The 27,766-nt window shown below is 53.3% G+C and overlaps 1 protein-coding gene across 5 annotated transcripts; it reads left to right on the top strand.

Moving 5' to 3' along the window:
- The first annotated feature begins 553 nt into the window (after positions 1 to 553).
- On the top strand, positions 554 to 27,596 carry PDE1B (phosphodiesterase 1B). Of its 5 annotated transcripts, none has more exons than XM_061206319.1 (16): positions 554 to 692; positions 781 to 903; positions 17,371 to 17,484; positions 18,378 to 18,560; positions 18,748 to 18,814; positions 19,161 to 19,277; positions 21,512 to 21,652; positions 22,065 to 22,165; positions 22,247 to 22,372; positions 22,490 to 22,591; positions 23,623 to 23,743; positions 24,061 to 24,142; positions 24,458 to 24,566; positions 24,994 to 25,124; positions 25,632 to 25,751; positions 26,220 to 27,596. In XM_061206319.1, the coding sequence occupies exons 2-15, from the start codon at positions 794 to 796 to the stop codon at positions 25,733 to 25,735; spliced, it is 1,608 nt and encodes a 535-aa protein (XP_061062302.1). In that variant the 5' UTR covers positions 554 to 692; positions 781 to 793; the 3' UTR covers positions 25,736 to 25,751; positions 26,220 to 27,596. The 5 variants fall into 5 exon arrangements, 4 of the variants coding, with proteins under 4 accessions (XP_061062302.1, XP_061062300.1, XP_061062301.1 ...); XM_061206317.1 differs by having other exon boundaries at positions 614 to 692; positions 814 to 903; XM_061206318.1 differs by lacking the exons at positions 554 to 692; positions 781 to 903 and adding an exon at positions 11,948 to 12,252.
- The last annotated feature ends 170 nt before the right edge of the window (positions 27,597 to 27,766 follow it).

The raw sequence follows: 27,766 nt of genomic DNA, 5'->3' as shown, positions 1-27,766 counted from the left end.
GGGCTACCGTGGCCACTCAGAGCAGACGCTGGACTTCTCGCTTCAAAGGCAGGACCACACATGCGAGGGTCTGGTCTGGGGCTGGGTGCTGGTGGTGGGCGGCCTCACTCAGCGAGTGCCCAGGACCCCAGGCAGAGAGCTGTGGACTCTGTCCCCGACCCCTCCTTCACGCCTGGGACGCACCGGTGGCTCTGAAACGGCACGCACACACACAGAAACTCAAAACACACACCCAGGGAACCCACAGCACCGTCCAGAGCGAAGTCCTGCCGCCCGCCGCCTGCGCTGCGCTCCATGAACACGCACTCACATCCACCCGCGTGGGGCACACGCAGCTTCCCGCACCCGGCGCCAGCGTGCGTGCACTCGCCTTTGGGCGCTGCCGGCTGTGTGTGCCCCAGGCTGCCAAACGTTCCTCTGGGAGGGGGAGGAGAGGCTGCGAGGAGTGAGAGACGAGCGCGCAGGCAGAGGAGAAGGGAGGGGGGAAAGGGAGGGGAAGCCGGCCCGGGGAGGAGGAGAGAGGCGAGGAGGCGGCTCCGGCAGCGCGCGGCGGCGGCGGCGGCGCGGAGGGCTTGGACTGGGAGCCCAGAGCTCGGCTGGGCAGCGGGAGAGGAGGAGCCTCAGGAACTGCAGCTCTGCCAGCTTGGGCCGAGCCTAGAGACACCGGCCTGGCTGGTCCCCGCCAGCCGCAGGTGGGAAGGGGCTGGGATGGAGGGCGCGGGTCTCCCGGCTAGCGGCTGAGGCTGAGCCGCGGGGCTGTCTCCTCCCTCTGTTCCGTAGACAGAGGCTGAGCATGGAGCTGTCCCCCAGCAGCCCTCCCGAGATGCTGCAGTCGGACTGCCCGTCAGACCTGGAGCTGAAGTCAGCCCCCAGCAAGAAGATGTGGATTAAGCTTCGGTCTCTGTGAGTCCCCGGGGAGGGGAGTTGGGGGAAGGGATCTTAGGGAGCCTGGAAAGGCGGGGGATAGCCGGAGCCGGGCCGCTGGATTCTCTCGGGCGCACATGTTGGCAAGTGAGAGGAAATAAGCTGCCCTGACAAGCGTGGCCAGACCACATGTGCAAGGCATGTGCGGAGCAAGCCGGCCGGTTGGAGCGGGTTTAGGAGTTGCAGAGCTAACGATGTGCCTGCGGACCCCCCGGGTGACACATGCAGCGCAGAGAGGCGGCACGATATTTGCGGTGTGGCAGGGCCGCGGACAGGCAGCATTCGGGAGGTGCCAGGCTGACTCACACGTATCCATGTGCATGGGCGTGCAGATGTGAGACACATCACATGTGTGTGCATGACTGTCCCAGGGTCACAGAGATGTGTGTAGAGTGATTGCACACAGTTGCAGATCTACTGCATGGGGATACTTGTGCTAACCTGTGGGTCATATGTATCTCGACTGGGATTGGTGGTTTCCGCCTCCTGCATCCAACGGGGTGGGGGGGGGAGGGGATGGACGGGGGCGGGGCACCCCATACCTGAGCTGCTCACCTCTCTGCATATTAATAATGGGGGACCCATCTGGGATCTAGAGAAGGGGTGGAACCCTGACCTGGGATCTGGAGGAGGAGGGGTGGAGCCCCTACCTGGGAGCTGGGGTGGTGGTGAAGAGAGATTTGTTGACAGGGGCAAGGTAACTGTCAAAACCTTTTTGTTGCTGTAGGGTCTCCCAAGGATCTCCAAGCACATTTAGGCATCTTATTGTTGCAGGAAGAGGGCATGTGGGGAGGAATAAATGGGAAAGGGGAGGACTCCGGTGTCCCATACTCCAGTTCCAGGGAAGGAAAGGAACTTTTCTTCCTGCTCATCAGAGAAGGAGAGGATTGGGTCAAAGACAAGCCATGCATCATGTTTATCTCCCTGTCAGCTGCCATCGGGTAATCTCCGCAGTCTGTTGATTCTTAACCAGAGCTAGGGAAGTGCTCCTCTCCCTGCTAAGACTTTCCATGGCCCTAGGAAAGAGGCTGCAGATGTTTGGTGAGGAAATACAGGAAACACAACCTCCAAACCCAGTTCCTCCCCAGCATTCTCAATGGTGAGCACTGAAGCTTTTCATTTCTGGGCTCCGGCAGAGGGAGAGATGGGGGTAGAATATGGATAGATGTTTATGATTGTGTTTTTTAAAAAGCATTCACCTGTGGTGATAAGATGACGCCTTTATATTGGGCCCGTGGGTCTGATTTACACACGAGCTGCTTAGAGAGGCCTTAGGGAGAATGGAGGCATAGTGGGCAACAAATGTGCCATAGTGGAATTCAAATGTGCTTCTCGGTCCCCTCCTTTGCTGTCTCTGACCAATGCAATTTGCGGGCTCCATGAACTGCAGCCTTGGAATGAGATTCTGGGATGAAGAAATGGAAAACCGGATTGAACTGATTTTTGTTGGGAGGAGCCCCGGGTGATTCTTGACAGAAAACACTGCTCTGTTAACAGGAACTAAGCTGGGAAGAAGGGTAGGTAGGGAAGTGGTCAAAAGGCAAAGAAGGGCCCACAGGGTCTATAAGTGGCAGAATTCAAGGTGTCCCAGGATGCTTCCCCACAGCACTGGTGGCTCATCATGTACTTCCCTTGCCTCCGTTCCAGGTAAGGGACGCTGCAAATGAGCAGGTTCTACCATTTCACTCTCTCCCACACCTTTCTAACCACAGGTCTTTTCTGGAAGCAAATTGCTATTTCTTCCTTTAGTGTGAGAAGTGGTCAATGGCAAGAGAAGAGGACCCTCACAAGGAGGCACTGAAACCCAGGGAAAGAAGGGAGTAGAGGCAGCTGCCCCTACAGAGTGTGTTGGCTGAGATGTCCTTACAGGAGATCACTGTGGATGAGGATCACTAATCTTATTGATGAGACTTCTGGTTTTCACTCACTTCAGCAATCTGGTCCTTAAGAGTGCTAGCTACATGTAATAACTTACCCAGAAAAGTACCATCTCCTCAATGTTAATTACCAGGAATAGACTCCCAGTCTCACTTTTTCAAAGCAGAGGCAGATCTTGATATCAAGTTAGATCCCAAGTTGATAGCTTACTAGATTTGGCCCTGTTTGAATATTGGGTGTGTGTGTGTGTGTGTGTGTGTGTGTGTGTGTGTGTGCTTTGCCAATCAGATGAAGGGAAATAAAAGGATTTAGGACTTTTGCTGGGTAGGAGAGGGAAACAACTCTCAGGGTCGAGTGGTTTCTGAAGAGGTGAGCAAAGAGGGCATTTCCTCCTTTAAATGGAAATAGAACCCTCACCCTCACCCCCAGTCACCACTGTCCCCAAATAGGCCTGGGTGGGAAAGGGCTATTTAGTCTGGAAAGAGGTAGATGGACGTGATTATCTCAGGACTGGATACTGAACAGAAATGAAGACAGATGGAATATATAGATTCCCATGCTCAGCATATCCTATCTCCCCCACCCCTATGACCCTTTTAATTTCTAATCTGGGACATCAAGATTCTCTTTAGGGAACCTGGGCCTGCTGTTTTTTCCTCTGGTTAAAAAAGCCCATAGGAATATAATTGTCCAGGGCAATTTCTTCTTGGGAAGGGCATCCAGGAATTCTGTTTCCCGTACTAGCACTCTGCCAAAGCTAAATTCAGAATCTGGAGCATATTAGCTGGAGAGTCTCTGAGTGTGGGATTTCACCTCTACCTAGCAGGAAGATTCTCCTACCTAAGCAGACTAATAGGCTGAGGCATGAGAGAGGCTGAGACAGGCAGTTCAGGGATGATGGGTTGGCCAGATGAGTTTCAGCATCTCTAACCTTAAGACGGAGGACTGGACTTGCCTGCCCACCCTTCTCTGAGACCAGAGAGCCTTGAGGAGTGTGGGGAAGGGCCAGTAGAAGTTGAAAGGGTTTTTGGTGTCTTTTGTGAAACAAGAAAAGCTATGAGCAGAGATTGGTTTGCCATCCTTAGCTCATTCATTCATTTAACAACTATTAATTGAGTGTCCCCTGTGGGGCAGGTGATGTGCTGGATGCTGGGGATATAGTGGTGGACAAAATGGACTCAGTCCCTGATTCTGTGGAGCTTGTAATATGGATCAACTCCAACAGATGGAGTGGAGAGTAGAGAAGGCACCCTGCTCCTCGTTTTTGCCACACCCATCTAAATGGTAAAATTCAACCATTCTGGTATCTGCCTCATATTTTCCTTTGGGGGGTTACCTACACAGGAAAAGCACATATATGATCTCTCTCTCTCTCTCTCCCAGGATAGTACAAGCATCACTCTCTTCTCTCTGCTCCAGTTCCTCCTGGAATTTTACAGACAGAACTTCCCTCTTCCTTGGGATAGTATAGACGCAATCCCTTTCTCTTCTCCTTTCTCCACATGGTGTACACTCAGGCTCCCATGGTGTAGACCCAATGTCCTAAGCTGTGGTTCAAGGACATTTCAGGGGACCTGGAGCAAGGACCCAGTTGGGGATTATTTTTGCCCATCTTTGTTTCATCAGAGTCTAGTGTGGGACCCAGAACATAATAGGCACTCAAAAATTGCTCTTAAATAAAGGAATGAACAAATGAATGAATGAATATACCTGTATATGTCACAGAGCCCAGTTCTGTCTCTGATTCTGTGCTGTGTGTGTTCCTGTGTGTAGGGGGTGAGGGGAGTAGGCATGGGGATGGCAGAAAGGGAGAGGTTGTTTTTGTTGTTGCTTTTAGAGGGTGATGTACAAAAGGTGTGGTCCTCTGTTTTGAGGACCTCAGAACAGAGCCTGGAACTGAAGGAGTTACAGAGAGGATACAGAAACAATCTGGATATGTGAACGAGACATATCAGGATGAAATTGTGAATGCCTGACGTGTATACATATGAATCTGGGTAAAGGTTGATGTGCGTGACAAGGACATTTGGTGGAGTGTGAGCTCCATAACGATGTCTGTTTTTATGTTTATAAATGGCATGTGTGATAATAAATATGTTGGGATAATAAACATGCGCTTACCTGAATACCTGAAATTGTCCTATGTGTGAATGAGATGATGTACGTGTGTACGTGAGTGTGTGTATAGGTAATGGGATAATATGTATGTGTGATCTGGTGTATGTGTTTGTGACAGACCCAAATTTTGGACAATCCTGGGGAGATCGAATGCACAGGAGGAAGAAGCCCAGGGACTGGACTGGGTGCCTCACTGACTTATCCCACCTTTTGTCTTCATTTTGTATATGACCCATGGACTGATCTTCTGTGGCTCTTACCAGTTTTGAAAACTGTGCTGCTGTCCTTTCTCTGCATATGGCTGTGGAGTTTCCATGAAGATTGCAGGATAAACTGGCTCCCTGGACCTCTGGAGAAAAAGGAGCATCATTTCTCCCAGGCCTTGGTGGGAATGATTTTTAGTGCCTTCCTCCCTGGATTGGCCCTTCTTCCTTTATATCCAACCATGGCGAAGGGAATCTCTCCTCCCTGGGTTTTATATCCCCCTCTATTGTCTTGAATGAGGCATCTCTCGATGGTAGAGGGTGGAAAACACCTGCAGTAAGGTGAGGGGGAGGTGCAGAGATACGGGAACTCAAATTTAGACCAAGGGGAGAACTTCACAAACCTCTGGTCAGAACAGGTGGCTGGAGGGGACCGGGGACCAGAGTGGTGGCAGTGGAAGAGCAGAGGGAATGTTGGGAGACTTGAGCCTGAGTTCTTGTTTCCACTCTGCCAAGTATTAGCTGCATGATCTTGAAGTCACATAATCTCTGCGTCTCTGTTCTTTATTTGGTAGCGTCCATATGAAAGTGGCTGTTAAATGATAAAGTCTGAAGTTCTTTCAGCATGGGAGAGCTTGCTGTGTGAAGAGGCAGCGGAATGGGAATAAATGGGTGGCCATTGGCTTGGGTGGGGAGAAAATAAAGACTCAAGAGGCAGGAATATGAATGACTTAATAGGTTCGAGTCCTGGCATCTGGGACCTGATTTGGAAGAGTCTTGCTGATGAGTGGTTGTCTGGAGGGGGTGAGGCAGGTGACTGAGCTTAGAGAATAGAAGGCTGGGTGGGGTGGGAAGAGGGCTGTCCCACAAAGGGTGTGGGCCCCTGAGGTCAAAAGAAAAGAGAGAAACTTACTCCTTGTCACCTCTTTCCGATTGGTCAAACTAGAAGTGGATGGAGCAATTTTAAGTTTTGGTGGGTGTGGGGAGCCTAGGGACTGCGTTGGTGAGTTCCGTGAGCATTGGAGGAATTCCCCTCTGGCATTTATCCTAAGTCTCTAGGCCTGGGGGTGATATGACCAGGTATGACACATCCTATTCTAGAGAATCTCTAAAGTCCCTTAGAACCCAAAAGCACTCTGCTTGCCCGGGAGCCCCAGGAGGCCGGTTAAAAAAGACAGAGGAGATCCCACGTTTGAGGTTGCCACTTATCACTTTTGCCAGGAGGAGGGTGAAATAGATTGGGGATGATGCTATCGGACTGGAAGGCCAGGTGACAGACAGACTCAGGAAGCTTGGATGTCTCTAGACCCTTTCTACCCGCCCCCAGTCCAGGGAGCTCCTGAAGTCAATGCAGTGAGGGGTTGTGTCTCATCTTCTCCTCTTTATTTTTTTGGCTATTCCCATCAGACTGGGATGGAGGAGCCGGGAACCTTGAAACAGATATTTCCCTCTTTGTTGAGTCTTTAAGGGGATCATCAAGGATTTGTTTGCAGCTTCTCTGCTCCCTCTGCTTTCCTCTTCTTTGAGTCTTCCTGCAGCCTTTCCTCTGCCCCTTCCCTCCTTTGTTCCCATCTCTTTCTGGTTTCTCTTTCTCTGCTGGGCTCTATTTTGCTCTCCTCTCTTGTCCCTCTTCCTCTGTCTCTTGGTCAGGAGCCAGGACCGCACCCCTCCCCCGCTGGCTTCCCCAGGCTCAGGCGTTGTTGCAGTGATGGTTCAGGGCAAGTTTGCTGCAGGCACCCTTTGGGGCCGCCTTATGAGCCCAGCCTCAACTCCTGTATTCTGCAAGGCCTTTCTTTCGCCTTCTCAGTGACCTCATCCTCCCAGCTCCTCTGGGGAGGAAGCCAGGTAATTGCCTTTGGATCTCAGGGGGCTGATTTTCGCAGGTATGGAAGTTGAGTAGCTATTTTCCAACTCTCTTCAGGATAGCAGCAGAGAAAGAGGGTCAGAACCAGGGCAGCAGGTGGGCTGCAGGTGAGACCACTGGGAGACTGGAAGTTGTTATATAATGAGATTGTCCCCTAAGGGAGGAAGACTTAATGGTCCCCGAGAACTGGGGGAGAATCCTGGGAATAGTGAGTGGGACAAAGATGGGACTTGAAGGGGAAGAAGGGCTACTGAGAAGGGAAAAGGAGAAAAGTGAGTTGTGATCCATTCACTGCAGGAAGGTCCCTAGTGCCAGGGCTCTTGCCCCTCTGTCTCCCATGTCCCCAGCCCTGCAGCTGCTCCTCTCCCCTCAGTTCCAGCGGCATCTTCTCCCTCTCTGGGAAGAAAACAGCAGGTTAGGATATGACTTCAGCATCCCAGACCTGGCAGAGGTCCACTGAGGGAGCTGGGATGGGGTTTTGGTGCAGAAGCAGGCTTGGGGGAGAAAGGGCATATCCAGGGAGAGGCCTGGGGGCTCAGGGCTGGGAGAAAAGCTAGAAAGGGGGTACTCAGGTGGTACTGTTGGATCCAGCCAGGCCCCCAGGTCAGTTGATTCCGCAGCTGCAATGAGAAGTCAGACTTGCAAATAATTACAGTGGCTGCAGTGGGATTAGCCTGCCAGCTGGTGTTGGCACCATTTAGGTTGGGAAGGGAGCTTGGCTTCCAGGGGGCTTAATGATTCTCTGGCAGGCAGGACCTGGGGACTAGAGAAGCTTCTTTCCTTCCTATTCCTTGGCTTCTCTGCTCCCCTGTTTATCATCTCTTGATCATCTAACTTGGCACCATCTGCCTAGTTCTCTCCTCTGCGCCCACCTTGTTTGGAAACTTCTCGGGGCCTGGGTTGAGTGAGCACACATGCCAACAGTGTCATCAGGCTCCAACTGTCTCTCTACAAGGAGTAGCTCTATAAATTCCAATCTGAAAGAAATATAATAAATCAAATTGCACCAGACTCACCCCAAAGACTTCTTCGTCCTGCCCATTCTCTTCCTTTCTGTTCTTCTTTGAAATGCCAAGAAAATGCTGTTGTTTTCATTGCAGCGAGATGGACTGAAGATAGATATGAAGGAGAACTTCCTGGAAAGTTCACGGAGGTTAGAATGTAACCTTCCTAAGGTAAAGAAGAAAGCCACCCTCCTCCTTTAAAGCATCAGGTTAGGGCTAAGTTGGGGGAAGCAGTGAGCCAGTCAGAAAGATAAACTCCAACCAGGGACTCGAGACCCAGGCACCCTACTTCCCTAGTGCCTCCAACCCAGGCAGTGACTCTGAGAACCATTATGTGTTACAGAGGGGGAAACTGAGGCCCAGAAACAGTTGGTGAGGTGGGGGGCAGGGCTGAGGCCAGACTCAAATCCTGCTGATTCACAATCTAGAGCTGCTCCCATCACACTGGCAGTCAGTACCTTGCCAAGCTTCCAACTCACTCTCCCATCCAAGGCCACCTTCAACATCTGTTAGGTCCCCTGGAAGCAGGGCATCTGCTGGGAACATCTGTTGGGATGTGGCTTGGAGGGCCGGTGGGGTGGTCCACGCGGAGGTGGTTAATGAGCAGAATTAAATAGTGCAGGGAGGGCGAGGAGGAGTGAGCAAGTGAACCAGAGACAGAGGTCTTCTGGGCTGGGTCCTGGGAGCATCCTCTCTGGTGAGCCTTCCCCTGACCTTCTTGCCCACCCCTCCTATTTCCTCCCTCTTTCAAGGGCTGAAGCCTGAGGGAGAGGTGACTCACTTGTGTGCTGGGTAGGCAGCTGGGGTATCTGGGTCCTTATTAGTCTGGGCTAAGGCTCCAGCTGCTTAGATTACCCCCACCTCAGCTGATCTGAGCGGTGCTGGGCCGTTGCTAGGAACACCTGTTAGAAAGGGCATCTGGTCAGGAGGCGGAGGGGGAGTTGCCTTCAGCCACACGCAGGGTGTGAGCCGACTCATCCCCCTCTTCTTCAGTGTTTCCCAGACCTTCTGCAGCAGCGCTTTTCAAGTGTCCTTTCTTTCCTTCCCTGCCCCCTTAATACCTCCTGCCCCTCTCCCTCATCTCCCTCCACTCGCCTGGCTCCTGTCCTTCCCCCACTACCCACCAGCCTTCCCCAGGCCCTGCCCAATTCTCCCTCGACCCTCCCTCCATCCAGCTCCTCTGTCCAGTACCTGGAGATCTCTCACCACCGCTGCCATGTCAACCTGAGGCCTGCCGCCTCCCGGGATGGCACCCCAGCTCTGTCACCGGGGGGGCTATTTTTATCTCTGGAGCCACCTCCGCCACTGTGCCCAGCCAGCTGCCAGAACTGGGGCTGCCTGTACAGCAGTGGGAAGCCAGGGGAGTGAGGGGAGCGGCAGTGCTTGGGTAAGGTGGGGATCTGCTTGTTCCTGGTTTCTGGAGCTCCATGCTCTGCATGTCCCCAGCTTCCGCTTCCGCTGCTTCCCTGGTCCCTGGAATAAGGAGCCAGGGAGGAGACCCAGACATCTGGAATGGTGGTGGCGGGGAGACTGGGCTTTTCCACATCAGGGGCCCTGGGTACAAGGGTGGGCACAGGGGACTTTGTTCATAGAGGACTTGTAATGAACTAGACTTTGTTCATGGAGGACTTGTAATGAACTAACTAAAATAAAAACTAAATAGTAATCTTTTGCATTTATGCATCACTTTATAGTTCCCAGGGTGCTCTCATATGATCTCGTTTGATCCTTGTGAGAATTCTATGAAGCGTGTATTTACCCATTTTACAGACAAGGAAACTGGAGCCCGGGGTGTCTTGTCCAAGGTCACACATAGTGCTAAAGTCCAGGCAAAAATCTCCTGATTTTAATTCACATCCTTTTTCTATTGGATTTAGATGATTTCCTTGATTTTTTTCAATTTCTGAGATTTTGGAGCCTTTAGATCAGCCAGGTAATCCCTTCCCCAGCACCCCTCCACCCACTCCCGCTTACACCCCTCTTCTCTGACCACAGGCAGAGTCTCCTATGCTTTGCTCATCCCCTATTCCAGCTCCTGTTCTTCAGTGCAGGTGGGAAATGGTGGGGATGGACCGGGGAGGGAGGCATTATAGTTGGGCTCCTTGCTATTTTAAAACTACATTTAAGGGCTGAAGGAAAATTCATGCTGGGATCATCACATCTATGCCCTGCCTCCCATCCAGGGAACAATCTCCTTAGCTCAGACAGAGGTAGAGTTGGCATGTGTGTATATGTGTGGGTGAGTGGATACGTGTGAAATTTTTTTTCCCAGGAAGGGATGGTGGTTGATCAATATCCTTTCTAATTAGGAACAGTTGATAATAGGCTGGGATGACCATGTACGGGGTGCACGCTGGGATGATGCAGCATGTATGCACGTGGGGTGATGTGGTAAGCCGTTATTTGTCCAACCATCTTTGGTTCTACTGGGCAAGAGAGCAGAGGGATGGACAAGACATCCTCTCTAGAGCGTTTCTAGTCTAAGAAATCTCTACCTTTCAGTAGGATGGTTGAGGTTAGTGCCTACTTGGCTCAGGGGGCTGGGCCTGGAGTCAGGTGAGGGAGGGGAGCTGGCTTGGGTTGGTGTTTGCTGGTGTACCACCTGGCCCCACTCCCACCCCATCTGTATCGCTCCAAGCGAGCTTGTCTACGGAGCAGGCTGAATAACTTGTCCCTCATCCCCTGGGTGGCAGTTCTAGGTCTCTGACTCTGGGTCTAGTCCTTTCTCTCTAAAAACACTACCTAGCGCAGCGGCCGCGCTGCATGGCTACCAGGAGTTTACTAGAACACAACTTTGTAGACATTTAACCTGCATTGCTGCTTCTTGTTGCTGCTGAAGCCCACTTCCGCTGGTCCCAGTAATTTCCCAAACTTCATTTGTTTATAAGCCTTCAAGGCTATGGCACAGTGACAAGGTATTTTAATTTCTCCCTGCTTTTGGTGGGGAGGGGTGCGAGGCGAGGTGTGTGCGGGGTTGGAGCAAGACTTCCCATCATAAAATCCTGGCTCTTGGCCCGTTTCTTTTCTTTTCTCTTTCTCCTGTCATACTCATCCCCTCTAGCCGCTTTTCCTCATCCTCACGTTACCCCCAGCCCTAGGCCGTAGATTAAGGAGACTGTAATCGAGCGGAACTCTCTTCATCCGCTGCGTTTGGCTTCACTCCGGCTCTCCTCCTTAGCCCCTCCTCGCCCCTCCGCTGACCAATCGCGACCCCAATGCACTTGTGTTGGTGACGTCACCCCACAGCCAATCCGGAGGCGGGCTGGAGCTGTATACGCACGTCCACTTCGCGCTGCAGAGGCCGGGCTGTTTTCTTCCTAACCTGAGCGAGAGCAAAGCCTGGAGGAGGAAGAGGGGTCTTGGTTCCCAGGCACTTTCTAGGCTATCCCATCACTTCTCTTCTCCCTCTGGGCTGGATTGACCTCTCTCCAGTTAATTCACGGTTATTCCCCAGTCCCCGTTTTACAGATGAGGAAACTGGGGCTGGGAGTATTAAAGAAACTTGCCCAGCCTCTCGGTTTCGATGAGCAAGTCCTTCTGACTTTCAGTCACTACTTGGGCGGGGGCTTCCCTCCCTGTTGAGCGGACCTCTGGGTAAGGATCCCCGGATCCCTAGCTTTAGCGAGCCCCTCTCCTGCAGTTTCTAGTTCTCTTCCGGTCTTGCTTCCATCCTTTCAGGTGGGTTAAAGCTCATTTTGAAGAATGGCCCCGGAAAAAGACCCTGGGAGGGAGCCGAATCTGCCTTAGCCTCGCTGAGGGGCTCTTGCAGGGCCCTTTCCCTTCACTACAGACTTCCTCTCATGGACAAATTCAGGATGGTTCCCTGTCCCTGCACCCTTAAGCCTCCTGCTAATCCTTTCCTTCTCCCCAAAGAGGAGCCCCACCTCCTCAGAGCAAGGGGCTGGCCTGTACTATTTCTGTCCTTTCTGGGATTCTTCTGAGAACAGATTCTCGTTTTCAGTCTGATTCAGATGTGAAACTTTTCCTGCGGCCTCTCACCCACTTGCTGTGGGCTGGGTCTCTGCCTCATCACTCCTTCCTCCAGCCAGGCTCCTCCTGTTCCCCTCCCCCAAATTCTCTCTGGTCAGTCACTTTTGCTGAGACCTGGAGGAGGAAGTCAGGGACCCAAGAGGGAGCCATTCCCCTCAGGGGCCCAGGGGGCCCGGGGGCAGCATTTTGATACTCTGAAGTAGGAAACTTTGATTCCCATGGCAAGCCCTGTTGCTGTGCCGAGGAGTCACCTCCAGGGCCCCATCCTCAGGTAGGCGCCAGGGATGAGGAAGGGAGAGGGGAGGAGGAGGACAGGCTGCTGTGGGTCTACCAGTCTTAGTTTGGTGGAGGGGAGGGATCAAGACTTGACAGCCCCATATGCTGTGTGTGTGTGTGTGTTAGCAGTGGCAGGTGGCTTAGCAGTGTTTCCCCTCTTTCTCTCCTTCCTGACCCCCCAGCATCATTTAGGACCTCATATTCCTCCAATATCTCCTCATCTGGTCTTAAAACCTCCAGAGGGAAATAGGATTCTTCTCTCAACTCCCAGCCTCTTAGCTTGAGGCTGCCCTGTCCTAAGCCCCCTACTTACAGTGATCTTTCAGGGAGTGTGGGTGCTGGAAGTAGTGGCAGGGGACTTTGGAAATCGTCAGATCATCCCATGGGGGCTGGGGAAGCTGCACTCTTCTGGGGCGTTGGGATTATTACTATTCAGAGCTGCCTTTTCCAGCTGGCTGCCTAGAGCTGGGAGAGACTGGGGCCTCCAGCAGTCAGGACCTGAGGCTTTCCCGTCGTGGTATGGGGACTGAAGATAAAGCAGAAAGAAGTGGTGGTGGTGAACCAGGGCTAGGAGTGGAGTGGAAGGGCTGTTGGGAAGCTTCCAGGTTTCCTTAGGTCTGGACGAGGACGGGACAGGGGTGAGCATCCTGCTCATCCAAGCAGATGAATGCCAAGGTGTGGACTTTGGGTGGGTCTGTGGAGATCCTAACTCTGAAGGGCGTTAGAATCAGAGAGGCCCCCCGCCAGGCCAGGAAGTGTCTTGGGGAGACACGTGGGGAGAGTTATGTAACTTCAGGAGGGAGAAGTTCAGCACCTGGATCCTTCCAGCTGCCCGAGTCCAGGTCCCTTCCTTGGCCTCCCCATTTGGCAGATTTATTCTTTAATCTTTCTTTTCCTCCCTACCCCCCTCCTTCTGGTATCTGGATCATGTTGGGTTCAGATTTCAACAGGAGCTATAAAAGAGCTCCTGGACAACATCGAGAGGTGGAGATGGGAGGAACTTGGAGGGAGGGGTGTGTTGAAAGCCAGCCTACAACCGCACTCTGCTCCCCAAGCCCTGAGATCTCAACTGGGAGTGCTGGCAGATAGCCCCCGACCTGATTAATCTGCTCCCTTTCCCTTTTATTGTTTAATGAACATTTACCGAGCATGTACTATGTGCTCTGGGCACAGCAGCCAGGATAGAAAAGTCACTGTCAGTGCCATCAAGACACCCCCAGTTTCCTGGGGGTCTGATGGTGTCTGCAGACACCATCACCCCAGGAAGGATGGACGACTGACCCTGAAGGAGCTGTGATGCAGTGGGGTCCAGCCTCGATTTTGGTGTTTGGGACACAGTTAGGCTCCAGTAGAGTGAGTTGTAGGCTTGCCGACCTGAGTGAGATTGACAAGTTTTGTGACCTTGGACGAGTCTTATAACCTCCCCCATAAGGAGATTGTGAGGCTCAAGTCAGGTTTGTAATTATAAAGGAGAGATCATGGTCATTATCATCCTCTCATTTCCTCTGTTAGGGGGCTTCCTAATTACCAGCCTCCATCCAAACTAGGCTCACTCTTCTCCATCTGGACTTGGGATCAAGAAGGCAGGCGCTTGTTGGACTTGAAGGGAGTGAGGCGTGAGCTGGGCCAGCATGATGCTGGTCAGTTAATTCCAATTCAAATCATGTTTAAAGAGCCTCATTTTATATGCCAGGCCTTTCACATACATTCTTTCATTTAATCCTCTTATTAACAGGTGGTTTACTATTATCCTCACTATTTAACGGATGAAGGAATTGAAGCTTGAAAATAAAGTTTCTCAAACTTTAGTGTGAATGAGAATTATCTGGGATGTTTGTTAAAAATGCAGATCCCTGGACCCAAACTTCAGAAATTCTGGTTCAGTAGGTGTGCAGTGAGGCCCAGAATCTAAAATTTTCACAAGTATCCCAGGTGATTCAGATGCAGTGGTCTACAGGCCACACTTTGATAGGCACTGATGAAGAATTAGTGACTTGCCCAGGACTCAGAGCCAGGAAGTGAAAGGTCTGCATCCAGGAGTCCTGCCTCCCAGAGTTGTGCTGGGAGCCTGGGTTTCTGCATTGGAAATAGGGGCAGCACTGCCTTCCCGCCTCCCTCTCTCCCTCCCTCTAGGCCCATTGTGAAGACAAAAGGAGATAATGTAGGAGAAAGCCCTTTTTAGAATGTAGAGCTGGCAGCATTGTCAGAGATTATGCAGATACATGCAAATGAGCACCCATGGGCTTGGCTGTTCACTTGGGAGCTTGTGCTGGAATGTGTGTTTCCCTAGGTGGCTCAAGAAAGAAGAACTTTGGTGGTGGGCATTGACCCCTAGTGGGCAGAGTTTTCCGCTGTAAAAGGGGCTGATCGAAATGGAAGACTGGGGCTGGGATTGGGAAGAGATGGGACCAGAGGCCTTTTTTTCTTCCTGGGTTGTGCGTCCCCAGAGTTGAGGGTCCCTGGCCATGGGGACTGACCAGGAGAGGGAAGCCGTGTGCCCCAATGGCAGAGTGTATCTCTTTCCTCTGTGATCTCTGGTCAGCTCTCAGTTGCTCCTTTCCAGCCCATTGGCTGGAAAGCCTTTTTTTTTTTTTTTAATTTAATTAATTAACTAATTAATTTATGGCTGCGTTGAGTCTTCATTGCTGCACGCGGGCATTCTCTAGTTGCGGCGAGCGGGGGGCTACTCTTCGTTGCGGTGCGTGGGCTTCTCATTGCAGTGGCTTCTCTTGTTGCAGAGCACGGGCCCTAGGCGTGTAGGCTTCAGTACTTGTGGCTCGCGGGCTCTAGAGTGCAGGCTCAGTAGTTGCGGTGCACGGGCTTAGTTGCTCCGCGGCATGTGGGATCGACCAGGGCTCGAACCCGTGTCCCCTGCATCGGCAGGCGGATTCTTAACCACTGCACCACCAGGGAAGCCCCCCGGAAAGCCTTTTATGTTGTCAGCTTCTATTCCTCCTCCCTAATGAAGCCTGAGCTGGGGCTGAGCTTTACTGAACCCGGACTCTTCCTTGTTGAACCACCTGCTCTTTCCACATGGAGATGGTGCAACAGGAAGGCTGGAAGTGATATTTGAAGATAGCCCACCGAGCAGACTGCAGCGTCACCCTCCAACTTCTTTCCCCACCCATTTTTCCCCTTTCCCTTCTGCCCCATTTGCATTCAGACCTGTCTTTGGCCAGGACTGCTGGTCCCTGAGGTGAGAGTTGGCCAGTGACGCTTCCTGGGGTTGGCTATTCTGGACGCCCCTATTCCAAAGCTGCTGAGACCCCGGGATTCTAGAGTTGCTTCTGTTCAGGAATGCCATTGTTCTCCCTCCCCTGGCATCCCTGGGAATGGATGCTAATTTCAGCCTCCGGTCCCTGACTCATTCTCTTCTCCTCCCTGACTCATAGGGTGACCTTGGGTTTCTGAAGCCCCTCTCAGTGGGGAACTCTGCTGGCCACCATTTCACGCCACCTTGGTTTTAGGTGGGATGGGGTGGGGCAGGGCTGGGGGAAGGAGCCAGAGGGGAATGTTTCATCGCTTTCTTTAAAATCACCATCTAAAGTCAAAGAGCTCTGTTTGCTTTGTGACTGCCTGGGCTGGACTCAGGCAGTCACAAACCGGACTTTTAAGAAGCCTCCCTGTTAATCCCCTGGAATTCATGAGTGCAAAATATGAGGGATTGTTCCTTCAGGCAAAGCATCCAGTAAGTGAGACCTCCAACCCCACCCTCCCCACTTTGTCTCTGTGGGAAGCTGCCACAGGGCAGAGGTAGGGGATGGGTACAGTCACCCTTGGCCAGAGGTTCTCTCTGGAGTGGCACTGGGGAGGCAGGGGTTAACCCTGCTTTGTCCTGGTTGATGGATTCTGGAATCATAATCGATTAGCTCTGCCGGGATGGAGTGAGGCCAGGCGAAAGCATTCAGATTGGTCTTTGTTCTATGTCTTTGCCATCCCTGCCAGGGACAGAGGGGCTGTGGACATGTACCCCCTCCCCGCCAAGACCAAAAGACATAATGAAAGAATGCTGGGGCTCTTTTGATGGCTGTTGATCCCAAAGCCCTCTCTTAGAGGGAAATAAGCAGTTTCAGATCTTGGTTATTCAGACTATGAAACAGCGCATCCCCAAAACATCACCCCGGGAGCTTGTACCTGCCTAATTCTGCTGGGCCCCGGGCAATCTAAACAAGAGTTTTCAGGGCAATCTAAACAAGAGTTTTCAGGAAACACTGACTAGAAGGGGGGCGTTGAGAGGTCAGAGGGGGGTGGGGACCGTGGAAGAGCCCGAGGTTTAACTTTGGGGGCTAGGTAAACTTAGTACAGGCAGTGGCAATGGCCTGAGATGAAAAACATTAGCTGCTGTTCTTTTTTTAATTCTTTTTTTAAAAAATTAATTAATTTGTTCATTTATTTTTGGCTGCGTTGGGTCTTTGTTGCTGCACGTGGGCTTTCTCTAGTTGCAGCGAGTGGGGGCTACTCTTTGTTGCGGTGCATGGGCTTCTCAGTGTGGTGGCTTCTCTTGTTGCGGAGCACGGGCTCTAGGTGTACGGGCTTCAGTAGTTGTGGCACGTGGGCTCAGTAGTTGTGGCGCATGGGCTTAGTTGCTCCACAGCATGTGGGATCTTCCTGGACCAGGGCTCGAACCCGTGTCCCCTGCATTGGCAGGTGGATTCTTTTTCTTTTTTTTTTAAAATAAATTTATTTATTTATTTATTTTTGGCTATGTTGGGTCTTCGTTGCGGTGCGCGGGCTTCTCATTGTCGTGGCTTCTCTTGTTGGGAAGCACGGGCTCTAGACGCGCAGGCTTCAGTAGTTGTGGCACGTGGGCTCAGTAGTTGTGGCTTGCAGGCTCTAGAGCGCAGGCTCAGTAGTTGTGGCGCACGGGCTTAGCTACTCTGTGGCGTGTGGGATCTTCCCAGACCAGGGATCGAACCTGTGTCCCCTGCATTGGCAGGCAGATTCTTAACCACTGTGCCACCAGGGAAGCCCAGCTGCTGTTATGCTATTAGAAAGATTAATGGGTTATGGAAGACTGAGGCTGTTTCTGTAAAATGCATCCTATTAGAGGTATCCTGTTCTCTTGACAAGGTGGCAGCGCCTAAGCAGGTTATCTGTACCCGGGCCCCTACAGGCTGCGCTACATGGTGAAGCAGTTGGAGAATGGGGAGGTAAACATTGAGGAGCTGAAGAAAAACCTGGAGTACACCGCTTCCCTGCTGGAGGCCGTCTACATAAATGAGACGCGGTGAGAGTGGTGACATGGGGCTGCGGGGAGAAACCCACACACAGAGGAGAAAGATACCAGACAGACACAGTGATTCAGGGAGGGCCGGGGAGTCAGACAGAAACCTGACCCAGCCAGAGCAGGGAGGAGGGGCGGGAGGGCAGATAGATCTATAGGTAGAAATATCGGCAGAGGTACAGGCATAGAGTTGCAGAGACAGAGACAAACACAGACATCAAGAAGAGAACACTGTTCCAGAGCCGGAAGGGACCTTGAAGCTCATCTAGTCCTAACCTTCTTCCCAGTGCGGAGGCCTTCCAGAACTGCGTGCCCAGGGTGGGAGCCACTGGTCACACATGGCTGTGGGGCTTGAAACCTGGCAAGTGTGAATTGAGATGTGTGTGTATGTAAAATACATGCTGGATTTCACAAGATTTTGAAAAGAGAATGTCAACGATCTCATTAATATTTTTATATTGATTCCACATTGGAATGATAGTACTTTGTGTGTATTAGGTTAAAGAAACGTTATCATTAAAATGGATTTCACCTGTCTTTTTAACCTTTGAATGTGGCTACTAGACAATTTAAAGTAACTTATACGTGGCTTGCATTTTATTTCTGGAGGACAGTGCTGCTGGTCTGTAACATCCTGATGGGTGGTATCCATTCCACTGTCTGCTTGAATACTTCCAGAGTTGGGGTGCTCACTACCTCGCATAGTGACCTGTTTCATTATTGGAGACATCAGATAGAGAAACAGAAGTAAAAAGACTTAGCGAAAGAAAGGAAAGGGAGGGTCAGAGAGGGGAGAGAGCTGGTGTGAGAGTTTCCAAGGTGTGGCTGGGCCTGGGCCTCTAGGCTGTGGAAGCACCTGCCGTCTTTCCTCTGTGACTCCCCTTCTGGGGCCTCAGGCAAATCTTGGACACGGAGGATGAGCTGCAGGAGCTGCGGTCTGACGCGGTGCCTTCGGAGGTGCGGGACTGGCTGGCCTCCACCTTCACCCAGCAGGCCCGGGCCAAAGGCCGCCGAGCAGAGGAGAAGCCCAAGTTCCGGAGCATCGTGCACGCGGTGCAGGCTGGGATCTTCGTGGAACGGTGAGGCTCACCCACGCCCTGCCCGCTTCTACCCCTCGCTGTGTCCCTCGTTCCCAGCCACCCTCGTCTTCCAGGACCCCACTGTACCACCAGCCCCACATGCCCACGGCCTATCCGCACAGCCCCGCCTGATCCGACCCCATTCCCAGACCTCACACCTGGGCTCCTTTCCGTTCTTCTCCCTCAGGATGTTCCGGAGAACGTACACCTCTGTGGGCCCCACCTATTCCACTGCGGTCCTCAACTGTCTCAAGGTGATCCCGGGGGTTTCAGGCAAGAGGAGAAGCTTGCGGGGGTGGAAGAGTCCTTGGGACTTTCAGACTCTTTACGGGATGATTTTTGCCTTCCCTTTTAACTGTTGTTTCCATATTCCTCAAAACAACTTTTCCCCACTCAAGAGGCACACTGCTGACTTCTTGTCACTCCCATACTGAATGATATCTGGGAAGAAAGAGGCCTATTTACCACTTCTTTGTTTTCCTGCTTCCCAAGCCTCTGTAATCATTGGGAAGTCCTCCTTGAAGTCTACCTGCAGCCCTTGCTGCTGCAGGGGATGTCCCCCTTGGGAGTCTCCCTGCCTAGTTCCTTGTTTCTCCACAGAACCTGGATCTCTGGTGCTTTGATGTCTTTTCCTTGAACCGGGCAGCTGATGACCACGCCCTGAGGACCATTGTTTTTGAGTTGCTGACTCGGCACAACCTCATCAGCCGCTTTAAGGTTGGGCAGCATCCTATCCCTGCCTTTGGGTAGGATTCTCCACTCCCACCACCCTGTTCTCAAAGAGTCCCAACAAGCAGCAGATTCCACAAGCTCCCTGGCTCAGTCTCACTGTCAGGGAAGTCGCCCCGTGCACACCCCAGTCTAGCCTTTCCTTCACTTGCTGCAGTCCCAGCCCCTGGCTTCATGTATTGCTTTCTAGGGGAAGATTCTAGCCCTGCAACTGTCCAGCCTAGGATTCTGCACTCTCGCCCTTTGCTTTGTCCCCTAACTTGTCCTCTCCAGGCTGGCTGCAAGTTCAGCTCCCTGTTTCAGCCCTCCTGCCCCTGCCCATGGACGCTGGAGGCTTAGAGGCCGGATGCTCTCAGCTGGTGCCCTGCAGGACTAGCGTCTCTCCATTTGTTTCGGGGGTGGGGGGCTCTCCCTCCCCTCCCCCTCCAGCTCTAGTCTCTGTCCGAGGAATTTTAGGGAGAGGGTCAGCTCTTGGCAAGGCTAGGTGGGGCTGTAGGAGGGGAGGGAGGGTGTGAACTCCATTTGCTCCATTCAGCTTGGCTGGCCAGGAAGTGTACAGGATTAATGTCCTCTTCAGATCCTGTGCCAGGAGGGAGCGTCTTTTGGGAACAGGGGCTGGTAAAAAATCACTTGCACGTGGAAAAACCACACTCGGAAGTGGAGGGTGAGGGGGGCTGAGGAGTCGCCATGGGGATAATTGGTGAGCACTCGGGTGGGGGTGACAATAGGCGTTAGGGTGGAGGAGAGCATATGTGTTCTGAGGGGTTTGGGGGGGTCAAAGGAGTCCAGCCGGAGGGCCCCTCCCAGAGGGCTCTGGAAGGCCACCCGGCCACCTGTGCCTCCACTTCACTATAACAGACTGTTGGTGTGTGAGAGCCTTTCCTTGACCCTTGACTCCTCCCTTTACAACTCCCAAGGGGTTTCCAGAACTTCCCTGAGATGCTCAGCTGAGAGTTTCTTCAGTGCCTCCCTGAGCCCTGTTCTTCTGCAGTTGCGTTTTCTTCTTCTTTCCAATCCTGCCCTCTCCAGGACGGAGAACAGCAGGCTCTTATTTTTCCTAAGACTTTTCCCAGCTCATGTTTCTCCAGACTGGTTCTCAGGCTTACTGCAGACACCAAGTTCTCCTATGGGTGCTTCCTCACCCGGCAGGACTGGTTCGGGGAACTCCGAGAGTAACTGCATCACATTGGGTTTGGCCTAGCCCCAGCCCACCTTGCTCCAAGGCAGTTAGAGAGAGAGGCGCCTTCTTGCTCTAGTAGTGGAGAACCCCTTGGAGCCGCCCTTTTCAAGCTCCACCTTCCCTTCCTGGGCACCCAGCCCCTCCCATGCTCCTCCCCTCCCCTTCCCTTCCTCCAGGGACACCATGGCAACGCAAAAGCAAGGGCGGTTGTCATGGAAACAGTCCTTTAAAATTCCCTGAATTTGGGGCACAGCCCTCCAGGGGTTGGGGCGGGGGATGTTAGGGTCTGACTGACTAGTGGCACATCCTCTGTTGTCTCGTCACTACTGCGCATCTCTACAGAAGCTTCCTCAAGTCCTGAACCCCGCTCTCCTCGCAGCCTCAGAGATCTAGGGACCAGCCCGGCCCTCTGGGAACCTTGGGCCTTTGAAGGAAGCAAACGTACCCCAGGGCATATGCAGAGACCGAGACAGGATTGAGTAGCCGGCGGCCCGACAGAGCTCTGGCTCCTGGTGCTTGGGTGTGTGTGTGTGGTGGTCGAAGGGTGGGGAAAGGCTTCTCAGAGGAGGGGGTGATCCACATCTGGCTAGAGGGGCCTCTCCGGGTCATCTTATTCTTTCGTTTGCTTCTGAGCCCCTCTCCAGTGTATTGGCTTGGGGATGGGGTGAAGTGGTTGGAAGGTAGGAGGGAAACTTTCTTTCCTCTGCTTAAAAATCTCCAGGGAAATAATAATAATTATAGTTACTCTCTAGAGAACACTTACTAAGTGCCTTGTGCTTATCTCGTTAAATTCAAGGTAGGTGGTATTATCTTCATTCTGCAGTTAAGCATCTGAGGCACAGGAAGGCACGTGACTTGCGCAAGGTCACACGGCCAGCAGGTGGTAGAGCCAGGATGTGAACCCAGGTTCACCCGACTGCAGAGCCAGCGCTCTCCTATGCCCTGTTGCCTTCCAAAGAAAGGGCCTTGCTGACCTCCGTATTCGGCCGCTGCCATTCCCGCACATCCTCCACAAATCTCGATTTCCTCTGTCCTACTGCAGATTCCCACTGTGTTTTTGATGACTTTCCTGGATGCCTTGGAGACAGGCTATGGGAAGTACAAGAACCCTTACCATAACCAGATCCATGCAGCTGACGTTACCCAGACGGTCCATTGCTTCTTGCTCCGCACAGGGATGGTGGTAGGTGCCCTGGAAATCACTCTTCTGTGACTTAGGGTCTTATGGCTGCAGAACCGGGAAGTCTAGACTTTACTCCCATTTCCTTTTTTCTCTCTTTGGTTCCTCTCCTTTGGCATCCCAAAGTCTTTACAGAGTCAGATTGGGCTTACTCACTCTAGAGTATTCCTGGGTGGACTGTAACTTCATGGGCAGCGCTGGGGATGTGTGCCGGGATGTGATGGGAATGTTGCTGGTTGGGATGGAGGAAGGTCTTTGGCCATTCCGGGAGCTGAGAAACGTGGCTGCATTAGCCCAAGAGCTGGCCTCGAAGAATGGAAGGGCTGGGCTGAGCGGTCCTGCCTGTGTGTGGAGGTCTTTGGGCAGGGGCCGGCAGGGGGTCCGCCCCCTCTCATCGTCTGTCTCTTTCTCCCAGCACTGCCTGTCGGAGATCGAGGTCCTGGCCATCATCTTTGCTGCAGCCATCCACGACTATGAGCACACCGGCACTACCAACAGCTTCCACATCCAGACCAAGTGAGGGGTGGGGACGTGGCAGGGGCAGGAGGGGCCAGGTGGAGGTGCAGAGGGCCGGACACGGTGACTTGGGCTTTGCAGGTCAGAATGCGCCATCCTGTACAATGATCGCTCCGTGCTGGAGAATCACCACATCAGCTCTGTTTTCCGAATGATGCAGGACGATGAGATGAACATTTTCATCAACCTCACCAAGGATGAGTTTGTGTGAGCAGAAGCCAGGAGTGGGCATCCCTAGAGACCCCCTCACCCCAACCCTCTTTTCCCACTTCCCGGAACTCCTGCGTAGCAGTGCTGATCAATACTTGGGTTCTGTCCTTTCAGAGAGCTGCGGGCCCTGGTCATCGAGATGGTGTTGGCCACAGACATGTCCTGCCATTTCCAGCAAGTGAAGTCCATGAAGACAGCCTTGCAGCAGCTGGAAAGGTGAGATATGGTGGGGTGTGGCTGGGCATAGGCCAGAGTGAGGGCTGTGTGAATTGGGGGGGGCATCCACATGGATAAAGGGTGTGACAAGTCTTTACCTGGATATAGAAACTCTCCTGGCTCCAGCTATCTGAGTGTATCTCGTGTATGTGATGTGTGTGCACGTGGCCCTGGGTTTGTGTACAGCCCAGGCAGCCGGTCTACTGGAGAGCGCTTGGGCTGGGGGTCTGAGGTGGGCGTTCTCAGGGCAGCTTCAGGTCAGGCTTACTCTGGAATGTAATGGAAAAGCATTCAACTCTTTGGACTCATTTCTGTATCTGTGAAATGTGAAAATGTAATGCCTCCCTCCACAATAGCTTGCCACCAGTTCCTACTCTAATAGGGCTATTGGGAGAGTCATGTGAGGTTAAAAAAAAAAAGCACAGAAGAAATACCATAATTACATCTAATGTTGCTTAAAAGTGGGTGGGAGTATATAAATGTAAGGGAGAACAGACTGTGTTTGTGTGTCCTGAAGGTGTGTGTTAATGTATGGTGTCTGTGTGTGGGAGAGTGTGCAGTGTCAGAGCGTGTCATTGTTGGGAAATAATAATAATAATTATAATAATAATAATTATAGATTACATCTACCGAGCACTTATTAGGTACCAGACACTCTTCTAAATACTTATATGCTGTATGTCATTTAATTCTCAGAACAACTCTATGTGGCAGATTGTGTTATTATTTCCACTTAGGATTGAGGAGAATGAAATATGTAAATTTTAAGTAATTTGCTCTTCGTCACACAGCTAGTGTGTGATAGGTATAGTGGGGATTCGAACCCAGGCCCTTTGATTCTGAGAGCCTGGGCTGCTTCCTATACATATGTAAATGTGTGTGTGTGTGTGTGTGTGTGTGTGTGTGTGTCTAGCCTCACAGGGTGTTTGAAGTTTGATCTGAGAGAGGGCATGTGATGGGAAGTTAGGAATGGTCCAGGCTTCCTTTTCCTAAAAGATCAGTCTCCCTCCCCTTGCCATCTGCCCCAATAGGATTGATAAGTCCAAGGCCCTGTCTCTACTGCTCCATACTGCTGACATCAGCCACCCAACCAAGCAGTGGTCGGTTCACAGCCGCTGGACCAAGGCCCTCATGGAGGAATTCTTCCGCCAGGTACGAGGCCTCTTTGCCCGCCCCCGCCCCGCCCCCCCTCCATGGGGCCTTCTCTCCCCTTTGTTCTCCAAGTTTCCTGTTCCTACTCCAGCTCCCCATTCAGTGGCCTGCTGCTGCCAACCTGATCCCAAACCCATGGGATACAATGTCATCTCCGAAAAGCTTAACAGTTAATTGCTGGCAGTGGCATTTGCATGCCACTCATTTCCAGGTCAAAGGCACAGAGATCCCTCTTCTCCCCCGGCAGCCCCTTCTACCCCCAGCTGCACCTTGATCTGGTAGACTGAGGTGCTTCCCCGCCCTGTCTGCTCCCCCAGGGTGACAAAGAGGCAGAGCTGGGCCTGCCCTTTTCTCCGCTCTGTGACCGCACTTCCACTCTCGTGGCACAGTCCCAGATTGGTGAGTGTCCCTTCCCGCAGGGAGGAGAGAGTTGCGAAGGCTAAAGGATGCTGGGCCGGGTCAGGACCTCTCCAAGTCCGCATCCTTCCAAGCCATTCTTCCCGTAGCGGCAAGCCCGCTGTGCTAGAGCATGGAGTCCTGGGGTGGAGTTCTCTGGGGTCGCGAAGACATCATCGCAAAGGCTGCCCCCACCGGGAACTTTTCAGCCCCAGGTGACCCTGTTTTACATGCAGCCGGGGGCACAGCTGTGCCGGCCATATCCTCTGCCCAGCCCCCCAGGTCAGGTGGCTCCATTGTGTTACCCCTGCACTGCAGGTTTCATTGACTTCATCGTGGAACCCACGTTCTCTGTGCTGACTGATGTGGCCGAGAAGAGTGTCCAGCCCATGGGGGATGAAGACTCCAAGTCTAAAACCCAGCCCAGGTGAGGGTGGCGGCAGCAGCCGGGAGCCCACAGAGAGCACCGACTCCCAGGGAGGAGGTACAGGCATGGCGGGCGTGGAGAAGCAGGCGACTCCAAAAGTGGGAGCCCCTCTACTGCGAGTCACACACAGGGGCGGAAGGAGGCGGGGCAGGGAGTGTGGTCTGCACCTGTGTTCCCTCCACCGTATTTATATCTCTCCCATTAGCTCTGTCTTTATTGCCTTTCTGCTAATCTGCTTTTATTTTCCTTCTAGTAGGAGGGAAGGTGTGGAGAGGGATGGGGACTGCGGGTGCCTAGCAGAGGGAAAAGAGAAGGATGAGGCTCCCTGAGCCTCCTGGTCTTCCATCCCCTCTACTCCAAGGGCTGTGAAGATGGCTCTGGGGTGGGCAGGGCCTGACCTCTGCAATGTTGGGGGTCTGGCTTTTAGCTTCCAGTGGCGCCAGCCTTCTCTGGATGTGGAAGTGGGAGACCCCAACCCCGACGTGGTCAGCTTCCGCTCTACCTGGACCAAATACATTCAGGAGAACAAGCAGAAATGGAAGGAACAGGCGGCAAGCGGTGGGTCCATTGGGAGGATGAGGCCTTGCGGGGAGGGCGGCTGATGCAGCAGTAGCGGGTCCCTTTTCCTTAAGCCCGTCAAGCAACCCTTTGTCTGACTCCCTCCCTGAGTTGGGAAGGGAACTGACTAGGCTGCAGTAAGATCACAGGAACGACTGACTGGCTGACTGGCCTGGACTGTTCTAGAATGCAGACTTGAGAGAGGATAGGGACAGCCACATGCCACGACCCGAGGGACCCATGCACATTGCGGTCTGTCAGTGGTGCCCTGTGGATGTGGTAACCTGGTGGCCCCGGCTGGGACATCTCTTCCTTAACGTGGGCGTTGAGGGCTGTGCATTTTAGCAAGCTTGGAGAGGCTCTCCCCGGGTGGGCATGGGTTGAACGTAGCTCAGCTCGAAGGAAGGGGGATGTGTGAGAATCCCTTACTTGTCTCCACATATTCCTTGGGTTTGGGGGAAATATACTGCTTGGTCTGGTCCCAGCTTCCCTCATGCCCCTTTGTAGGCGTCACCAACCAGATGTCCATTGACGAGCTGTCGCCCTGTGAGGAAGAGGCCCCAGCCTCCCCTGCCGACGATGAGCACAGCCAGAACGGGAATCTGGACTAGCCGGGGGCTGGCCCAGGTGAGCCTGTCGCGGTGCGCGGGGAGGGGCTTAAGGTTCTGCAGGGAGTCGGGCCAGCGGGGTGTCCCACAGGCCTCTTTGAAGGGTCATCTCTGGGGTTCAGTGGATGCAAGGCGGTCCTTCCCTCTTTCCCAGCGGGGATATGGAGGAAGTGAACACACAGACCCGAGCCGGGGCCTGAGTGCAGAGCAGAGTCCGCCCACCTGCAGGAGGAGAGGAGTGGGGCTGAGCAGCTCCTTTGTGAGGGCTTGGGGAGAGGCAGCAGTCAGGGCCCAAGGCTCCGGGAGGTCAGCTGGGCATGACTTTCAATCCAGCCCCGCTCGCGCCCTGGCTGAGCTCCTTCTGCAGGGCATTTTTTGCTCAACTGTAAGCGGGACTGAGTGGGGATCCGGTGGGACCCGAGGAAGGTAAGTCAGGCTGGAGATGAAGGCGGAGATCAGAGCACCGAGCTGTCTCCCCTTCCTCCAGGTCCTCACCGGGTCCGAAGTGTTCGATGTCATCAGCACCATCCATCGGGACTGGCTCCCCCATCTGCTCCAAGGGAGCATGGACGTCAAGGAACAGACAACCCACCCGAAGGACAAATGCCAGAGATTGTGGGATTGGGGAAAGGGCCTGTCCCCATCCGACAACCACTGGGGCGCACTTTAATCTCCCGGCGGCAAGACTGGGGAACTTCAGGCTCCCAGTGGTCACTGTGTCCATCCCCCCTGCCTCTGGACTCTCCCTATGACCAGATGATTGGCTGGAGGGGAGCTTCCTGGAGGCTTCCCAGGGCCTGCGGGGGAGGGTTGGAGATGCCAGCCCCCTGGGTCCTCCCCCATCTTTTTTGCCTCCAAGTTTCTAAGCAATACATTTTGGGGGTTTCCTCAGCCCCCACCCCAGATCTTAGCTGGCAGGTCTGGGTCCCCCTTTTCCTCCCCTGGGAAGGGCTGGAATAGGATAGGAAGCTGGGGGTTTTCAGAGCCCTATGTGAGGGTAGGGGAGTGGGCTCCTTCAGGGCATGGTACCTTTCTAGGGCCTGGGAATGGGGGTCATCCTCTTTACCCCAGACCTGCACTGCTTCAGTCCCATCCCCAGCCCAGACCCTGCAATCTTCCCTCTCTCCCATTCTGAAATGGTGACCGGGGGAAGAGGAGCCGTTGCCACCAGGGGCTGAGAGGAGGCCTTTCCTGGGGTCCCCAAGGACTCGGGACTGGTCTAGGCCCCTGGGGCTTGTCACCTGCCCTGGCTGAGTCCTGAACCCTTTGCCTCCTTCCTCTCCCCTGGGGCTGGGAGGCTCCCATCCGACCAATGTCTGTAAAGTGCTTTGAAGTCTCCCCAGCAAAGCACCTTCAGGATACATCCTACGAGCACAGGCGGGAGAGCTGGGTTGGGGTCAAGGGCGCGTGGGGAGGGTGAGGTGTAACCCAGTAATCCTGTGCTGCTGACAGAGAGGGTCCCTCCCCCTCCTAGCCCCGGCCCAAGAGGCCCCTCCCCAGGACAAGTGGGGAGTGGTGGGTGGAAGGCAGACGGGCAGGGGCTCAGGGCTGCTGCTCTCGTGTCCTCTGGAGAGAGCCCAGCCAGGCGCCTGCCCCTTCCTCGCCTCAGGCTCCTCTCACCCCACTTTGTCCCAGGAAGGGCCCAAGTCCAGGTGACTGCCCTTCTCCTGTCTTGTACCAACCACGCATTTGTACAGTGGGCCCTGTTCCTGTGAAGTCATATCCATGGTCTCTTAGACCTGCCACCTGCCACTTGTCCCTCCTACCCCACCCTGAGTGGGGCAGAGACGCATGTGACTCACCCCCGCCCTTGGTCTCCCAGAATCCTGCTATAGCCAGAGATCAATAAAGAAGGGAGACCTGGCCTGGCTGTGTGTGTTGTTTGCCGGGTGAAAGTGCACTGGGCATCTTCACGTGCACTGTCTCTTCAAGCTGATGAAACCCTGGTGCGGTGTTCATCCTGTTATATATGGAGGCCCAGAGAGGTGAGGTCTTGCCTGAGGTGCACAGCAAGGGTGGCAGAAGGGGACCTTA

Source organism: Eubalaena glacialis, chromosome 11 (assembly GCF_028564815.1).
Source record: "Eubalaena glacialis isolate mEubGla1 chromosome 11, mEubGla1.1.hap2.+ XY, whole genome shotgun sequence".
Classification (NCBI taxonomy): domain Eukaryota; kingdom Metazoa; phylum Chordata; class Mammalia; order Artiodactyla; family Balaenidae; genus Eubalaena; species Eubalaena glacialis.
The sequence above is the reverse complement of the archived record's forward strand: the minus strand, read 5'-3'. Positions and strand labels throughout refer to the sequence as shown.

What these genes read in the sequence shown, in the direction of transcription:
- PDE1B (XM_061206319.1), top strand. Translation starts at nt 794, where the DNA reads ATGGAGCTGTCCCCCAGCAGCCCTCCCGAGATGCTGCAGTCGGACTGC. An exon ending in TGGATTAAGCTTCGGTCTCT is followed by an intron (nt 904 to 17,370) that starts GTGAGTCCCCGG and finishes GGGCCCCTACAG; the next exon opens with GCTGCGCTACATGGTGAAGC. An exon ending in GTCTACATAAATGAGACGCG is followed by an intron (nt 17,485 to 18,377) that starts GTGAGAGTGGTG and finishes CTGGGGCCTCAG; the next exon opens with GCAAATCTTGGACACGGAGG.